The sequence below is a fragment of the Cavia porcellus genome, unplaced genomic scaffold (genome assembly GCF_034190915.1).
Source record: "Cavia porcellus strain 051 isolate PalLab524CR breed Dunkin Hartley unplaced genomic scaffold, mCavPor4.1 scaffold_8, whole genome shotgun sequence".
NCBI classification, from domain to species: domain Eukaryota; kingdom Metazoa; phylum Chordata; class Mammalia; order Rodentia; family Caviidae; genus Cavia; species Cavia porcellus.
This window is the reverse complement of record NW_026947491.1, coordinates 10,324,537-10,339,306: the sequence shown is the minus strand read 5'-3', so window position 1 is coordinate 10,339,306 and position 14,770 is coordinate 10,324,537. Positions and strand designations below refer to the sequence as shown.

General features: G+C 36.9%; 1 protein-coding gene across 15 annotated transcripts in view; it reads right to left on the bottom strand.

The window, feature by feature from the left end:
• Positions 1-14,770, bottom strand: part of LOC101787092 (ankyrin repeat domain-containing protein 26-like) — a 151,998-nt gene that overhangs the window by 128,678 nt on the left and 8,550 nt on the right. For 14 of the 15 annotated variants that reach the window (XM_063254345.1, XM_063254341.1, XM_063254343.1 and 11 more), the window contains exons 5-7: positions 13,811-13,904; positions 7,248-7,276; positions 7,086-7,158 (exon numbers count right to left, since the gene is read on the bottom strand). In XM_063254345.1, the coding sequence (XP_063110415.1) occupies positions 7,086-7,158; positions 7,248-7,276; positions 13,811-13,904 (196 nt within the window). The remainder of the gene's footprint in view (positions 1-7,085; positions 7,159-7,247; positions 7,277-13,810; positions 13,905-14,770) is intronic. The other variant, XM_063254339.1, reaches the window with a different exon arrangement.

Genomic DNA, 14,770 nt, shown 5'->3' with positions numbered 1-14,770 from the left:
ATTTGCAAATTTTAACACAAGTCAAAACAAACAGGAGACATAAGAGTTTAAAAGGCATTTCCCAGTGAAGAAGTTTTTTATCATATGGCTTTCGTGGATTTCCCATGTTTTTGGAATGGTAGTTTAACAGTGCATTAGAATTGTTGGAGGCTTAGGTTCTAAGAAGACCAATCATATGAAAAGTTATGTTCCATTTCATGCTGATTCTCTTTCTTGTTCAGGCATAGCACAGCGGGTTTTCAGAGATGTAATATGTCATGTGTCACAGTTCAAAAGATTCTGAATCACAGCTCTCATGAATGTCGACATATGTATGCATGCCACTATTTTAATGCTTTCTTGCTTGTTTCTTTCTTTCTTTTTGCACCTTGGATCAAACTCATCATCTTGTACTTGGCAAGCAGACACTCATGCTGCTGAATTTAATCCCAGGTCCCTATATTTTACCTCTTTCAGATTCAGTTTCTTCTACAGTGTCAATAGATTTCAACATGCTTAAAAATAAAAGGTCCTGTAGAATCTGTAAGAACCTTAACTACTATACAAGGAATCAGACCTAAGTTTCACAATCACTGGTCTGTAAAATTCTATCTAGCAGGCACCAAGGAATGATTATAGACCCCATTCTTACTAATCAAACTGTTACACACCATACATACACATTCATACAGTCTGCTTTTGTGAACATCTGTCTGCTTGCAAACATGAATATTCTAATAATTAGATGAAATAGAATGGAAATGCATTTGGCTTGTTATTAAGGAAAGCTTTAGTCAAGGTACAAATCAGAATTACTGGAGGCATTTTTGCTGGTGATGTTGAACTGAGAGATAAGGTCCTGGGTACCAGTGAACCTCTTACCACAACTTCCTGAATTAATAGGGACTCTGGGATGTGCCAGAGGACCCAGCACTCCACCAAGAATCCACAAACTTTCAAACCATCTTCAAATATTATAGTTAGATCTGTGGATCCCTGTGAAATATAAGAATCCAAATTGGGAGAGTTTAAGATCATTGCTCCCAGTGGTTAAGTGCCCGCCCAGCTTCCAGCCACACTATACTGATCTCTGCAGCTTTCACGGACTCAAATGGACTATACGCTGTGACCTTCTTCAATCAGTGGAGATGAATGCATTGGAGGTTAGTTCTAGCACATTGGTGCTAGCCTAGGGAGACATTTGGACCATCCCTAACCCTGGTTAGGAGCTCACCCAGCTTTCTGAAACACTGGAGATGGCATGAAAGTTCCTGTGGGTATGACTGGACCATGATCTGCAACCTCCATTCAGTCCCAGGAGCCAAGGGCACAGGAGACAATTACCAACACACCCAGGGGAAGCTTTGGAACATCTTTTGAAACACAGAATTCTAGGAAAATGACAAGACAGAAGACCAAAATGCAATATCAAACCTCCAGCCCATCCCAAGATAGCCTGGAAACCATATACATAGAAGAAAATATATGCCATATACCTGAAATATCTGAAATAATATGAAATGAATTAAAGAAGCAACTCTGAGAAGTTTTAAAGGAATTCAAATTAGAAATAATCTCTCAAGTAAAAGAAGAAATGATAAAGGTAATAAAAGAAATGCTGAACATATCTAAAGAAGACACAGTTAAATAATTAGAGGAATAATGTAAAAACATAGAATTCATGGATGAACAGTTTAAGAAACAGAATGCATGAAGCAGATTCAAAGAGATATACAGGAAAACAAAAATTTCATTGAAAGTTGTCAAAACTGTCACAAGGAGTGAAGATAGAACTTCAGACCTCGAAGACAAGATTTCAGCTAGTGAACAGGAAAGATATTTTAAAAATAACAAGGAATCAGGAGATAACAATTCAAGCAATGCAACATGATGCAAATAAAAACAAGAGATTGATAGGGATAAATGAAAAAGAAGGGGACAACACAAATGATATGAAGAGGCTATTTACACAAGTAGTAGCTGAAAATTTCCCAAACATGAAAATGGAAACTGACATATGGATTAGTGAAACATATAGAACTCCAAATAGCCATAACCACCCAGACATATAATAATCACCACCCAGAAATCAAACATAAGAATAGAATATTAAAAGCTGTTAAAGAGAAAAGACAGACCACCTATAAAGGAAAACATATAAGAATCACAGAAGGCTTCTCAACACAAACAATGAAGTCAAGAAGAGCATGGAGCGAAGTATTTCAGATCCTAAAAGAAAATGACTTCTAACCCAGACTGATATACCCTGAAAAGCTGTCCTTCAAAATGGATGGAGAAATAAGATACTTCCATGACAAAGAACAGCTGACGAACTTCATAAATACCAAACCAATCTGGAAAAGAATACTGAAACACATTCTAGATACACATAGGAAAAGACTACTAAGCAATATTTACCTCGATATGATAAAGGACATCTATGACATACCAATTAAACAGAATAGAAAGGTAAAGATACAACAGCAGAAAGAAAACATGTCAACAATAAAGCAGTGTAGAACAGCTATAACCATTAATGTAAATGGATTCAATTCATCCATTGAAAGAAACAGACTGGCAGAATGGATTAAGAAACAACATCAAATCAAACTCTGTCCACAAGAAACCCATCTAACCCAAAAGGAAACTCATAGACTGAAAGTCAAAGGATGGAAAACAATACTTCATGCAACAGGAATTTAAAAAATTAGGGGTAACTATTCTATTTGCAGACAATGTGAACTTGAAACCAAGAATAATCCAAAGAGATAAAGAAGGTCACTACATAGTAGTTTGGGGAAAACTTCAAGAGGAAGAGATAACAATCTTAAATATACATGCACCAAATTCCAGAACACCCAGCTATACAAAGCAAATATTAGCAGAAATGAAAAATCAAATAAGTAATAACACAATTATGACAGGAGACCTTAACACACCCTTGGCACTAAGGGAGAGATCAACCAGACAGAAAATCAGCAAACAAATAACAGAACTGAATCATAGCTGTGAACAAATGGATTTGATAAACGTATACAGTGTTCCATTCAACAACATCAGAATACATATTCTTATCAGCCGTACATGGGACATTCTTTAAAAGAGACCATATACTAGCCCATGGAACATATCTAAGTAAATGCAAAGGAGTTGAAATTATCCCATGCATTTTATCAAATCATAGGACAATGAAACTAGAAATTAATGATAAAAGAAATGGCAAGAATCCCCCAAACACATGGAAATTGAATAATACACTCTTGAGCATTCAGTGAGTCACAAAGGAAATTAAAAGAGAAATTAAACAATACCTACAAGCAAATGAAAATATAAATACAACTTACCAGAATCTGTGTGATGCAATGAAAGCAGCCCTCAGAGAAAAATTACACTGAGCTCCCGCATCGGGATTATAGAACAAAAACAAGCAACTTGATGCTACACCTCAAACATCTAGAAAAAGAAGAGCAAGTCAAGCTCAAAGCCATAAGAATGGAGTAAATCATAAAAATCAGAGCAGAAATTAATGCAATAGAGACTAAGAAAACAATATAAAGAATCAATGAAGCAAAGAGTTGGTTCTTTGAAAGAATAAATAAAATTGATAATCCACTAACCAACCTTTTTTTAAAAAAGGAAAGAAAAAACTCAAATTCATGCAATAAGGAATGAAAAAGGTGAAGTCACTGCAGACTGCAGAAACACAAAAGATCATTAACACCTATTTCAAAAACCTCTACTTTCATAGGTTCGATGACACAGAAGATATAGACAGATTCCTAGAAACATATAAACTACCAAAGCTGGGTCAAGAAGATGTCAAACTGCTGAATAACCCAAATTCAATTAATGAAATTGAAAACATAATTAAGTCCTTACCTACAAAGAAGAGCCCAGGCCCACGTGGATTCACTGTGGAATCCTACAAGAAATACAATGAAGACTTAATGCCAACACTCCTCAAACTCCTCAATGAAATCAAAAGGAAAGCAATTCTTCCCAAGTCATTCCTGGAAGCAACTGTTACCCTACTACCAAAATCTGAGAAGGACCCAACTAAAAAAGATCTTCCTAAAGAACATAGATGCAAAAATCCTCATTAAGATATTGGCAAACAGGATACAGCAAATCATCAAGAAGATTACACACCATGACCAAGTGGGATGCATCCCATCCATGCAGGGATGGTTCAACAAACATAAATCAATAAATGTAATCCTACATATCAATAGAGCCAAAAGTAACAATCACATGATCATTTCTATAGATGCAGAAAAGCTTTTGATAAGATCCAACACTTATCCATGAGAAGAATCTTACAGAAAATTGGAATAGATGGTCTTTACATCAGTATGATAAAAGACATCAATGACATACCAAGAGCCAGAATCATATTAAATGGCAAAGAACTGAAGGCCTTTACCTAAAAATCAGGCACAAGACAAGGATGTCCCTCATCACCGCTCCTATTTAACATAGTACTGGAAATACTAGCCAGAGCAATTAGACAAGAGAGAGAAATAAAAGGAGTAAACATAGGAAAAGAGGAAGTTAAATTATCATTATTTGCAGATGACATGATACTCTACACAGAAGACCCCCAAAACTCCATTGAAAGACTTCTAGATATAATAAATAAGTTCAGCAGTGCAGCTGGATACAAAGTCAATACTCAAAAATCAATTGCATTCCTATACACTAACAACAAAATCACAGACAGAGAAATAAGAGAAGCCACACCCTTCACACTGGCATCCAAAAATATGAAATATTTAGGAATTAATCTCACAATACAAGTAAAAGAATTACAGGGAAAATTATAATACCCTGAAAGAAGAAATTGAAGACATCAGAAAATGGGAAGACATCCATTGTTCATGGATAAGAATAAATATTGTGAAAATGATCATTCGCCCAAAAGTGTTATATACAGATGCAATGAAATCCCAATGAAAATACCATTAACAAACCTTACAGATCTAGAGAAATAATGCCTAAAATTCACCTGGAACCAAAAGAGACCTAGAGTAACCAAAGCAGTTTGAAGTAGCAAAGGCAAGACAGGAGGCATCACTATCCCTGACTTGAAGTTATACTACAGAGTTTCTGTAATAAAATCAGCATGGTACTGGAATAAATATGGATCTGAAGATCAATGGAATAGATTATTAGAAGACACAATCATAACTGCAAACACACTCAACCACCTTATCTTTGATAAAGACATGTTCACTGGAAGAATGACAGTCTCTTTAATAAATGGTGCTGGAAAAATGGCTCCTCATATGCCGAAAACTACACCTAGACTCATGCCTATCACCATGTACTAAACTAAAATCTAAATGGATCAAAGATCTGAATATTAAAACAGAAACACTAAATCTGCTGGAAGACAAAAATCTTGAATCTTAGATAAAAATCTTGAAAACATAAGGGTAGGTAGGGAATTCATGAACAGGAATCAAACCACACAAGAAATACTTCCCAGAATCAATAACTGGGATGATGTCCTATTAAAAAGTTTGTGCATGTCAAAAGAAGTCTCCAGCAGAGTGAAAATAAAACCCACAAACTGGGAAAAAAAATTCTCACTAAACTGTCCCTCAGACAAAGGACTTTTAAAACATATAAAGAATTTTTTTTAAAAAATGAGACCCCTGAAATTCAAAGACCCAATCCAAAAATGGGCATCTGAGATGAATACACGTTCTCAGATGAAGAAATGCAAATGGCAAATAAATACATGAAAAAATATTCATCATCATCAGTCTTTAGAGAAATTCAAATTAAAACAACACTGAGATTCCATCTTACTCCAGAAAGAATGACCAGGATCAAGAAAACTACCAACAACAAATGCTGGAGAGAGTGTGGGGAAAAAGGAACTCTCCTGCACTGCTGGTGGGAGTGTAGACTGGTGCCACCACTGGGGAGATCAGTCTCGACATTCCTCAAAAAGCTGAGATTGGAAGTCCCATTTGACCCAGCTATTTCACTTCTGGGCATATTCCCAGAAGAACTGAAAACACCATTCCACAGTGATATATGTGCACCCATGTTCATAATAGCACAATTTGTAATAGCCATATCTTGGAAACAGTCTAAGTGTCCATCAACTGAGGAATGGATAAAAAAGATGTGGTATTTCTATACAATGGAGTACTACTCAGCTATAAAGAAGGATCACATTGAGATATCTATAAATAAATGGATGCAACTTGAGACCATACTCATAAGCAAAATAAAAACTCATATTTAAATACCATATAGTCTCCCTAATGTAAGACATGGTAAGAGTACAAAAGGATTTATGGTAGTCTTGATTCCCCATTACATTGCTTTGAAGCCTTATAATGTTTTCATTAATTAGTTGGAATGGTTTTATTCTGTTTTGTTTGATTTGATTGTGTGTGATGGTATGAACAGCTATTTTGAAGAAAACAAGACATTATGGCAGCCATTGCACTGATGTAATATCATCTTGTTTTGAAGCCCTACTATGCTTTTGTTCTTATGTTTCCATTGGTTCTATCATGTTGCGTCTTATTGGATTTTAATATATGTGATAGTATAAACAAATTTGCTATAGAAAAAGAGTTAATATCATAGCCATTATTAATTTTCTGTTCTTTGGTTCTGAATGCCCTATAATACTTTTATTCTCCTGAATAGTTTTACACTATTTTGTTATGTTTGATACTATTATATGTGAAGGTATACGCAAGTATTTCAAATTTTGGTTGCTACTGTTAATATCCAGTTGTCTTGTAGTGAAGTGCTGTATTGCTTACATTGTTCTGCTCTGACCTGCTTTGTTCTGTCTTCTTTTGTCTTAATCTCTTTAAAATAAAACTTAAAATTGTCAATAAAAAAGGATGCAAACTGGGAACATTGGGTATTGAAACATAAGTAAACAACACATTAAAAGTTGTTTTCTCTTGTGCTTTTTAGCACCTATTTGCAAACACAGACACCAATACTTACATCTTCAGTGTTTATGTCAAAGCTTTCCAAAATTTGGAGAAAAAATGGAGATGATTGTGGGTACATCAAACACAGTAAGCTACTGTATTTCTTTCCAGAGTCATGTGTATTGCTAGATTTACCTGGTTGAAATGTCTTTACATCCTTTATTCCTACTGCTTTCTTCGCAACACAATCTTTTGCTTCCATGGCAGGCTGAATGGGTTTTAAAGTCAAATGCTTAATGAACACTCCACAGCTCCAAAATGTGAAGTTGATTCAGAACACAAATATACAGTCATTACCTTCAAGTGAAGATGTGTGTCAGGTAAATCTAAAAAGGAAAATGAAAAATAATCTATATAAGAAAATATGAGAAAGCCAAACATACATTCTCACAGAGTTAGGATACATGCTTTGCTTTGGAAATGAGTTCTTCAGATTTTTGACTTTGCTTTCCCATTGGTCAGATCAATATGAGAGAAAAATTAGAATACAGGTTGAACATGATTTCCAATGTGACATTATTCTTCCAAATGCCATAACTAAACAGGAAGTGAGTATATACCAATCTATACATGTCGGGTGTTGTGAAAAAGTGATTTTGGGATCCATCATGACCCTGAGAGGCTGACTGTCAAAGCTGAAAGAAGAGAACAGCATATAAATTGAACAAACCACATCATCCATTGGTACAGCATTGCACTACACATAGGTGCTCTCGAGACACCCAGCACAGCAGAGCTCACAAACGGTGTGTCAATGCTATTTATGTTTTAAAAGATGAGGTTTTGTTATGCTGCCAAGGTGCCCTTAAATTCCTGCAAATGAGTGATCCCTCTCCCTCAAATTTTCAAATAGCTCGAACTGAAAGCATACGCACCATGCCTAGTGAGATTTTTATACACTACTCATCAATATCATTACTCCTTACACAAGCAGGTTTTGTGAAAGTTGGGGACATGGCTGAGGAGAAGCTACGTGGGAATTTCTCAGTGATTTCCACTGATACCGCATTGAAGGAATGAACCAAAGAGTGTCTCTATGTTACTTTTTAAAGGATTTGTGTGAAAAAGCTATTTTATCACAACTTACTTATCTTAAAATGAGTCAATGCTTCTATGTGTACATTAATGTCACTTGAATAATTATCAATTTAACAGAAATCTCTGATGCCTGATAGTTTAGGAGGGGAGGGAAGTACCTACAGTGTAAGGCAAGTCTAGCCCTTGTCCCTGCTTCTAATCATCTCTGCAGCAGCAAGAATCGACTTTGCCATTTGTGAGCACAAACACTGAAGCTGTGAGGAGTAAGTGCTCTCATGTTTCATCATTTGTTCCAAAATTATGTTTAGCTTTGTTATTTCCTATTTTTTTCCCCCAATAAATCCCTGTTCCTCTCCCAACTGACCTCTAGTTCGATGGTCTTGATTGTTTCCATTTACTGCTTTTTATGGATTATTCCTACCATTCCTTTCTTTATTTGGCAGAAATGGCAGTAGTATCTTAGAATTACAATTTGTTTTTCATCTCTTTACTCTTTCCCCTTTGGCTAGAAATATTTTCAGAAATAAAAACAAGATTTATGGGATGAGGCTGAGGAGGCGTATGATTCCCATTCAGTCTCTGGTCCCAGGAGGGAGCTCTCTAGGGGCACGACCTACCGCAGCAGTCCTGCCCTGGGGGAGTGCTGAGCTGTGGTGGAGCTTAGGACAGGGAGAACAGGTCAGACACTGGGAGCCTCATGCATCTGCTCTGTTACCTTCAGTGATACCACTTCATAAGAGTCCAGAAGGGTGGCTTTTCAATTGTTCCACCTCATTGCCTCTTAAATTTGCCTTTGGGGACTTGCAGATCCAGAGTTACATTTGGCTTCTATGTCTTCACATTTTCTATTTTTATTTCAGTGAAATTGCTGCACTGATCCTTATAAATTGTTTATGGTAGTTATCTTTATTGCTGCTATCAATAGCAATGACTTGGGAAATTACTACTCCTCAGAGACATCTTCAAGTTGTAGCTGACTTTTGAGTGTTGATTCTGTTATAAGATTGTCCTTGTTCAGCAGTCACGGGAAAGATGGTGGATCAGTAAGTAACAAGGTACAGAGCCTCTCTGGGAGAAACAGCTCAGACACTTAGAATTTACCACCATGCAGAAGACTGGGTGAAAGGAAATGGACTCTCAATGACTCAGGAAGAAACTGAGGAAAAAGATTTAAAAAAAAAAAGAAAAGAAAAATGTGGACAGAAGGCTGGAGCCAGAAGCACGCTCACCAGAGCCAGTCCAACTCACGGGTGTGGCACTCTCACCTGAGCCAGTTGGACTCGCGTGGCAGTGCTCTCACTGGAGCCACAGTTGTGCTGAAGTCAGGGTTTGGTAAGCCCAATGGAGGACAGAGCCAGTGTGGAGACCTGCACTAACCTGCAATGAGTGCTCAGAATCTGGCCCTCCTGGGAGAGATTAGGTGACCAACCAGATGACATATTGATATTGGACAGGATGGGCCAGAACAAGGAATGGCAGTGACTTCAGTTGGCTGCTCCCTGCCAAGAGCACATGGGTGGGATCTGATAGAGCTGGGTCATGCCTTTGGCCAGCACCCAATAGCCAGAGTTGAAATTGTCCCTGACATTTTCCTAAACCAGTTCCATCCTCGCTGCACAAACTAATGTGGTGAAGGCCTCCACTGGTTGACTGGCTCAGAGGGTAGGGGCCATCCTACACCACCCCTGCTTGCACCTCAATGACCAACAACAAAATGGAGAAGGCTGCAATCCCTAGCCAGCGCACTTCATGAGAACCATAACCAATAGGAAAGGGGCTGGGACCTTCACGATACACCTGTATTGAGGAAGCAAGATACATAACAAGAGAAAGAAGTTAGAAAAAGCCTCCAGTCAACCCAGGGAATATGGGGGCCAGGAGAGGTATATACCGAACAGATTGAGGGCAGGAAACATGAGATATTTGACATGGTATCAGCTGACATAAAGAAATATCTTCATGACATTATAGATGAACTGAAAACTGAAATATTAATACAACTACAGTAAGATGTAAGATTAATAAAAGAAATGCTAAGCCCCTCCCAAGAAGACATAGATAGAAAAATGGAGGAACACGAAAAAGGAGAGAAACCTTCATAGAAGACCATAAAATAAAACTAGAATACATGCAACAGAGTCAAAGAGATTACCGGGAAATTTAAAACTACATTGAAAGATAGCAAAATTGCCTGAAGGAAACTAGGGATACATTAACAACACTTGATAGGTTTGCAATGTGTGATTGTGAAAGGAAAGATCTCTTAAAAATAACAAAGAAATAGGCAGTAACAATACAAAGGCTAGAAGACAACAAGAGGATGATCCATAGTTTAAGAATAAAAATGAGTGAAGAAGCAGGAGTAAACACAAAGCAGATACAAAGGCTATTCACAGAAATAATTAAGAAAAACTTCCCAGGCATAGGAAAAGGAAATGATATTCAGCTGTTTGAGGCATACAGAACTCCAGCCACCTAAAACAAAACTGAGCTACCACCCAGACATATAATAATCAAGATCCCAGAAATTCATCCCAAGAACAGAATATTGAAAGCTGTCAGAGAAAAGAAATAGATCACCTCTAAAGGAAAACCCATCAAACTCATGACAGACTTCTTGACACAAACCATCAAATCAAGAAGAACTTGAAGTGAATTATTCCAAGCCTTGAAAGAAAATAACCTCCAATCCAGATTGACATACCCTGAAAAACTGTCTCTCAAAATTAATGGAGAAACAAGATGCTTCCATGACAAAGAGGAACTGGGGGAGTTCGTGACCACCAACCCAACCCTACAAAAAATACTGAAGGACATTCTAGAGAGGGAGAAAAAAACCCCAGGATTTCAGGAACAGTGGCAGAGAGGCCTCAATGAATGGGGCAGACAATGGAATGAAGGAGAAAAGTAGACAACCAATAGCAGAAAAATAGCATAGCAGAAATGAGGCAGAGAAGGTTGGCTATAATCTCTAACATAGATGGCCTTGATACACTAACAAAAAGAAACACAGGCAGAGTAGATCAGGAGATAGGGCCCATCGAAAATTTCCTCTGTATGGGAAATATAATTAACGTGAAAGAGGGTTTATGGACCAAAAGTCAAATATGAAAAAACAATGCTCTATGTGACAGGGAACCAGAGAGAAATAGGGGCAGCTCGTCCAGCACCTGAAGATCGCTTGGAAAGACATGATACTTATGCAGTGGAGAAAAAGCTATAATGAAGCAAAAGCCTTGAGGCTTTTGTACGTGCAGGAAAACAACTTAAGATCAAGCCCAGGGGTAAAAAGTTTCAGAACCACTTGGGTAAATAACAGCTTGCATCCCTAACCTACAAACTAAAGGGAATTAGTGGGAACCAAAATGTACAATGTACCCCATGAAAGTGAAAGTAAAAGGGAAGGAATTGTCTAAAAAGGAAGGCAGAGGACATTGTTAATAGTGTACCACGATTTAAAATCCACATTGTTCTTATCATTTTGTTTAGTTTGGTTATATTTTATTCCAGCCTGTCTACCTGTAGTAGACTTAATGGCCAGACAGCTACTCCAAAAATAGCAGGATATACCACAGTAACCATCCTTAATTTCCTATTAACTTAATCTGAAGCCCTGTATTACTTATACTGTCTTATTATGACTGATCTTATTTGAATCTGGTTTCTCAGATCACTGTCTCGTCTTGACTGATCTTATTCAAATCTGTTATGATTTGATAGTATCAAGTCTGAGAGTATAGACAACTACACTGAAGATGACAGGATTTACTAGGATACCCACTCTGGTTTGATTATTACCTGCTTTTGAAGTCTTATAATGTCTCCAATGTTTTGTTTTTATTAATATTGTTATATACTGCTATGTTCAATTATACTATGCCTGATGATATAGACAATTCTATTGAAGATAACAAGAGACATCATAGTAACCATGTAGGTCACCTTGTGTCATGGTTTTATATTACTTTTTCATTTTGTGTTTTACTAGGAGTTTTTGTTTTGTCTTGTTTTGTTTTTCCCTCCAATACAGAAAGGATAGCTATCCATATAGAGACTCGTGCATGTGTAGAACTTCTAAACAGTTTATGAGAACTGATTATATAATGCACAATAAAATGAACAACTACTTTGAAGAAAAAGAGACACTAAGGGACCCAGTTCTGATTCCGTAGCATCATGATGTGAAATCCAGCAAATTATTATTCTTTATTCCAAGTGATTTTAGTCTGTTTTGTTTAATTTCAAAATGCATGAAGGAATGGACAGTGATTTTGAAGAGAATGAGGAACACTATGACAGCCATTGTCGACTTCCTTATTGTCTGGTCTTGAAGCCGTAAAATGCCTTCACCATCCTGTTTGGATCAGTTTTATACTATGTTGTTTTGTATAAATTCACTGTATGTGAAGATATGGACAAGTATTTGGAAGAAAACAAGAGAAAGTATAACAGATAGTGAAGATCTACTGATGTCTTGCTTTGAAATGTGTCTCTTACACTGCTTTCTTATGTTTTGTTTTGTTATCTTTTGTTATGCTTAATTTTACTGTTTAAAATAAAATTAAGAAAAAAAGATTTATGCTCCCCCTTGACCCTGTTATGTCTTGATCTAGTTCTCAACTTATGGTTCTTCTCCAGATTTCTCTACAGGAAACTTGATATTGGGCCACCTCCAGTGGTCTGAGGATGAGTGGTGTCAGCCTTTCCAGAGAACTTACTACCAATACACCTCCTCAGTCCTTGTGAATCAAATATGTGGTGTAACATGTTCCCCAACAGGGGCTTCCTTTCTTCACAAAAGATCTGGCACACACACTCTCTTCCAAATCCTCTTCCCTTCCCTGAGTCTCTTCCAAATCCTCTTCCCTTCCCTTCTTTCCCTTTTTGGAAAGTGGTGCTGACTTCCTCCTCATCATGTCACCCAAATTGAAAATGCACGAATGTCAACCACTTTCTTATGGACTTTTTACTGAGACTATGACTTTGCTGATCTCAAAAAGCATTCTTTTCTTTCTATTTTTTACTGTCTCATTCTGGATACACTACATGATGAAACAGCAACTCTTTTTAAGTGGTAAAACTGTAAATGGAATTCTGCAACCAGCATTGTGGGAGAAGTAAGTGCATGAACCAAGGTACCAGTGAAACTACGCATATAGCTGACCTTGCTTGTTTATTCTGATCTGTAGTGAATAAAGAAGAGCTCTGCATAATCTAGTACTTCAGTCCTTGATGCCTTTCCAGTGGTAAGAAGACAGGGAAAGTGAAAAACTTCTGCTCTACTTCTCTATCAAGTTTTGCTACTCAATGCTCAATTGATACAATTTCTACACTTCTGCTACCTTGATCTTCCTTCTCTTAAGAATTACTTCATTTCAGGGGCTGGGGATTTAGCTCAGTGGCATAAGTGCCTGCCTTGCAAGCAGGCAGTCGTGAGTTCGATCCCTGGTACCAATAAAAAAGGAAAAAGACAAAAAAAAAAGAATTACTTCATTTTTCCACACTCCATACTTTGTTTTCTTTGTTTACTCCCTGTATTATTGCTTTCGCATTCTTCACTCCTTTCTTTCCTATTAATTTTCTAACTTCCCTCAGACATTAGAATGCCTTGAAATGGTGCTAACAAGGTAGCTCCCTCAGTGACCCTCAAATTAACCTATTACTTAAACTTCAAAGTATATAAAACTTACTACTGATTTACTTCTTTTTTCTTACTATCCAATTCATGGGTAGTTTTTTGACTATTATAATCCAGCAATGCTCTACTTTTAGCTAAATAACTATCAAATAACTTCTCTAAATAAATTACACATATTTCCTACCTTTTGTTTGTGTATTTCCTGCATGTTTTCCTCCATCATCTGCATCCCCAGGAAAAGGATCGACAGGCTGCTGTGGAAGATTCTCAGAGATACTCTGTGAAAATTCATATAGCAGTAATGAGTTACAGAAGCATTTCTTACTCATTTCCAAAGAAGCTATCTGATTTTTACCATCTTAAGGCAAGCAGGTTTAATAATGGGAAGCATATACTGAGAACCAAAATGTCTCCCATGTGAACCTTATGACAAGCCCAGTTGCTGTCTCCATATGGGTGCTGACTTTGTAAAGCAGGCATGGAATGCTACAGGAAGGATTCAGAGACAAAATTCTGTCTGACAAACCTATTTCATCCTAGCTTCACAAGAGTCAACAGTACGCTGCACTCTCCAATGAATGTAACATTGAAACATACAGATTTACATGAAGCCATTTTTATGAGTGCATGTTTGTGATATGTAACAATTACACGTGTTTTGGGGAACTGCTACATGAGTTATCATTTCTTGATTACCTTGGTTCCCTTTACACCCTAATATCACTTTCCCTTCCCTGAATAAACAAATTCTTATAAATATACTTGTTATTATTCAGCATTAAGCATTCTATTCACAGAAGTCATGTCACTGTTAAGATACTCGGCCAGTAAGAAACTTCAGAGAGCCATGCTGAGTAAAAACATCATTGCAGGCACTACTTCACTTGTGTAAACAAGGACTTGAAAGAAAAGCAATTCTGAGATAATATTTTTACTGATAGAAAAATGTTTGAAAATAAAAATATACTGATAACTTCATGTTATATTCAAGAACTAGCACATGAATATGAGATGTTATATACAACTCTTTCCCAATTAAGAAAAACTTTGAAAAAGTATGAAAAAAGACTGCACCATAAAAACTTTTTTTACAAAGTGCCCCCAATTTACAACATACCGACTTACACATTTTCTTTTCTATCTG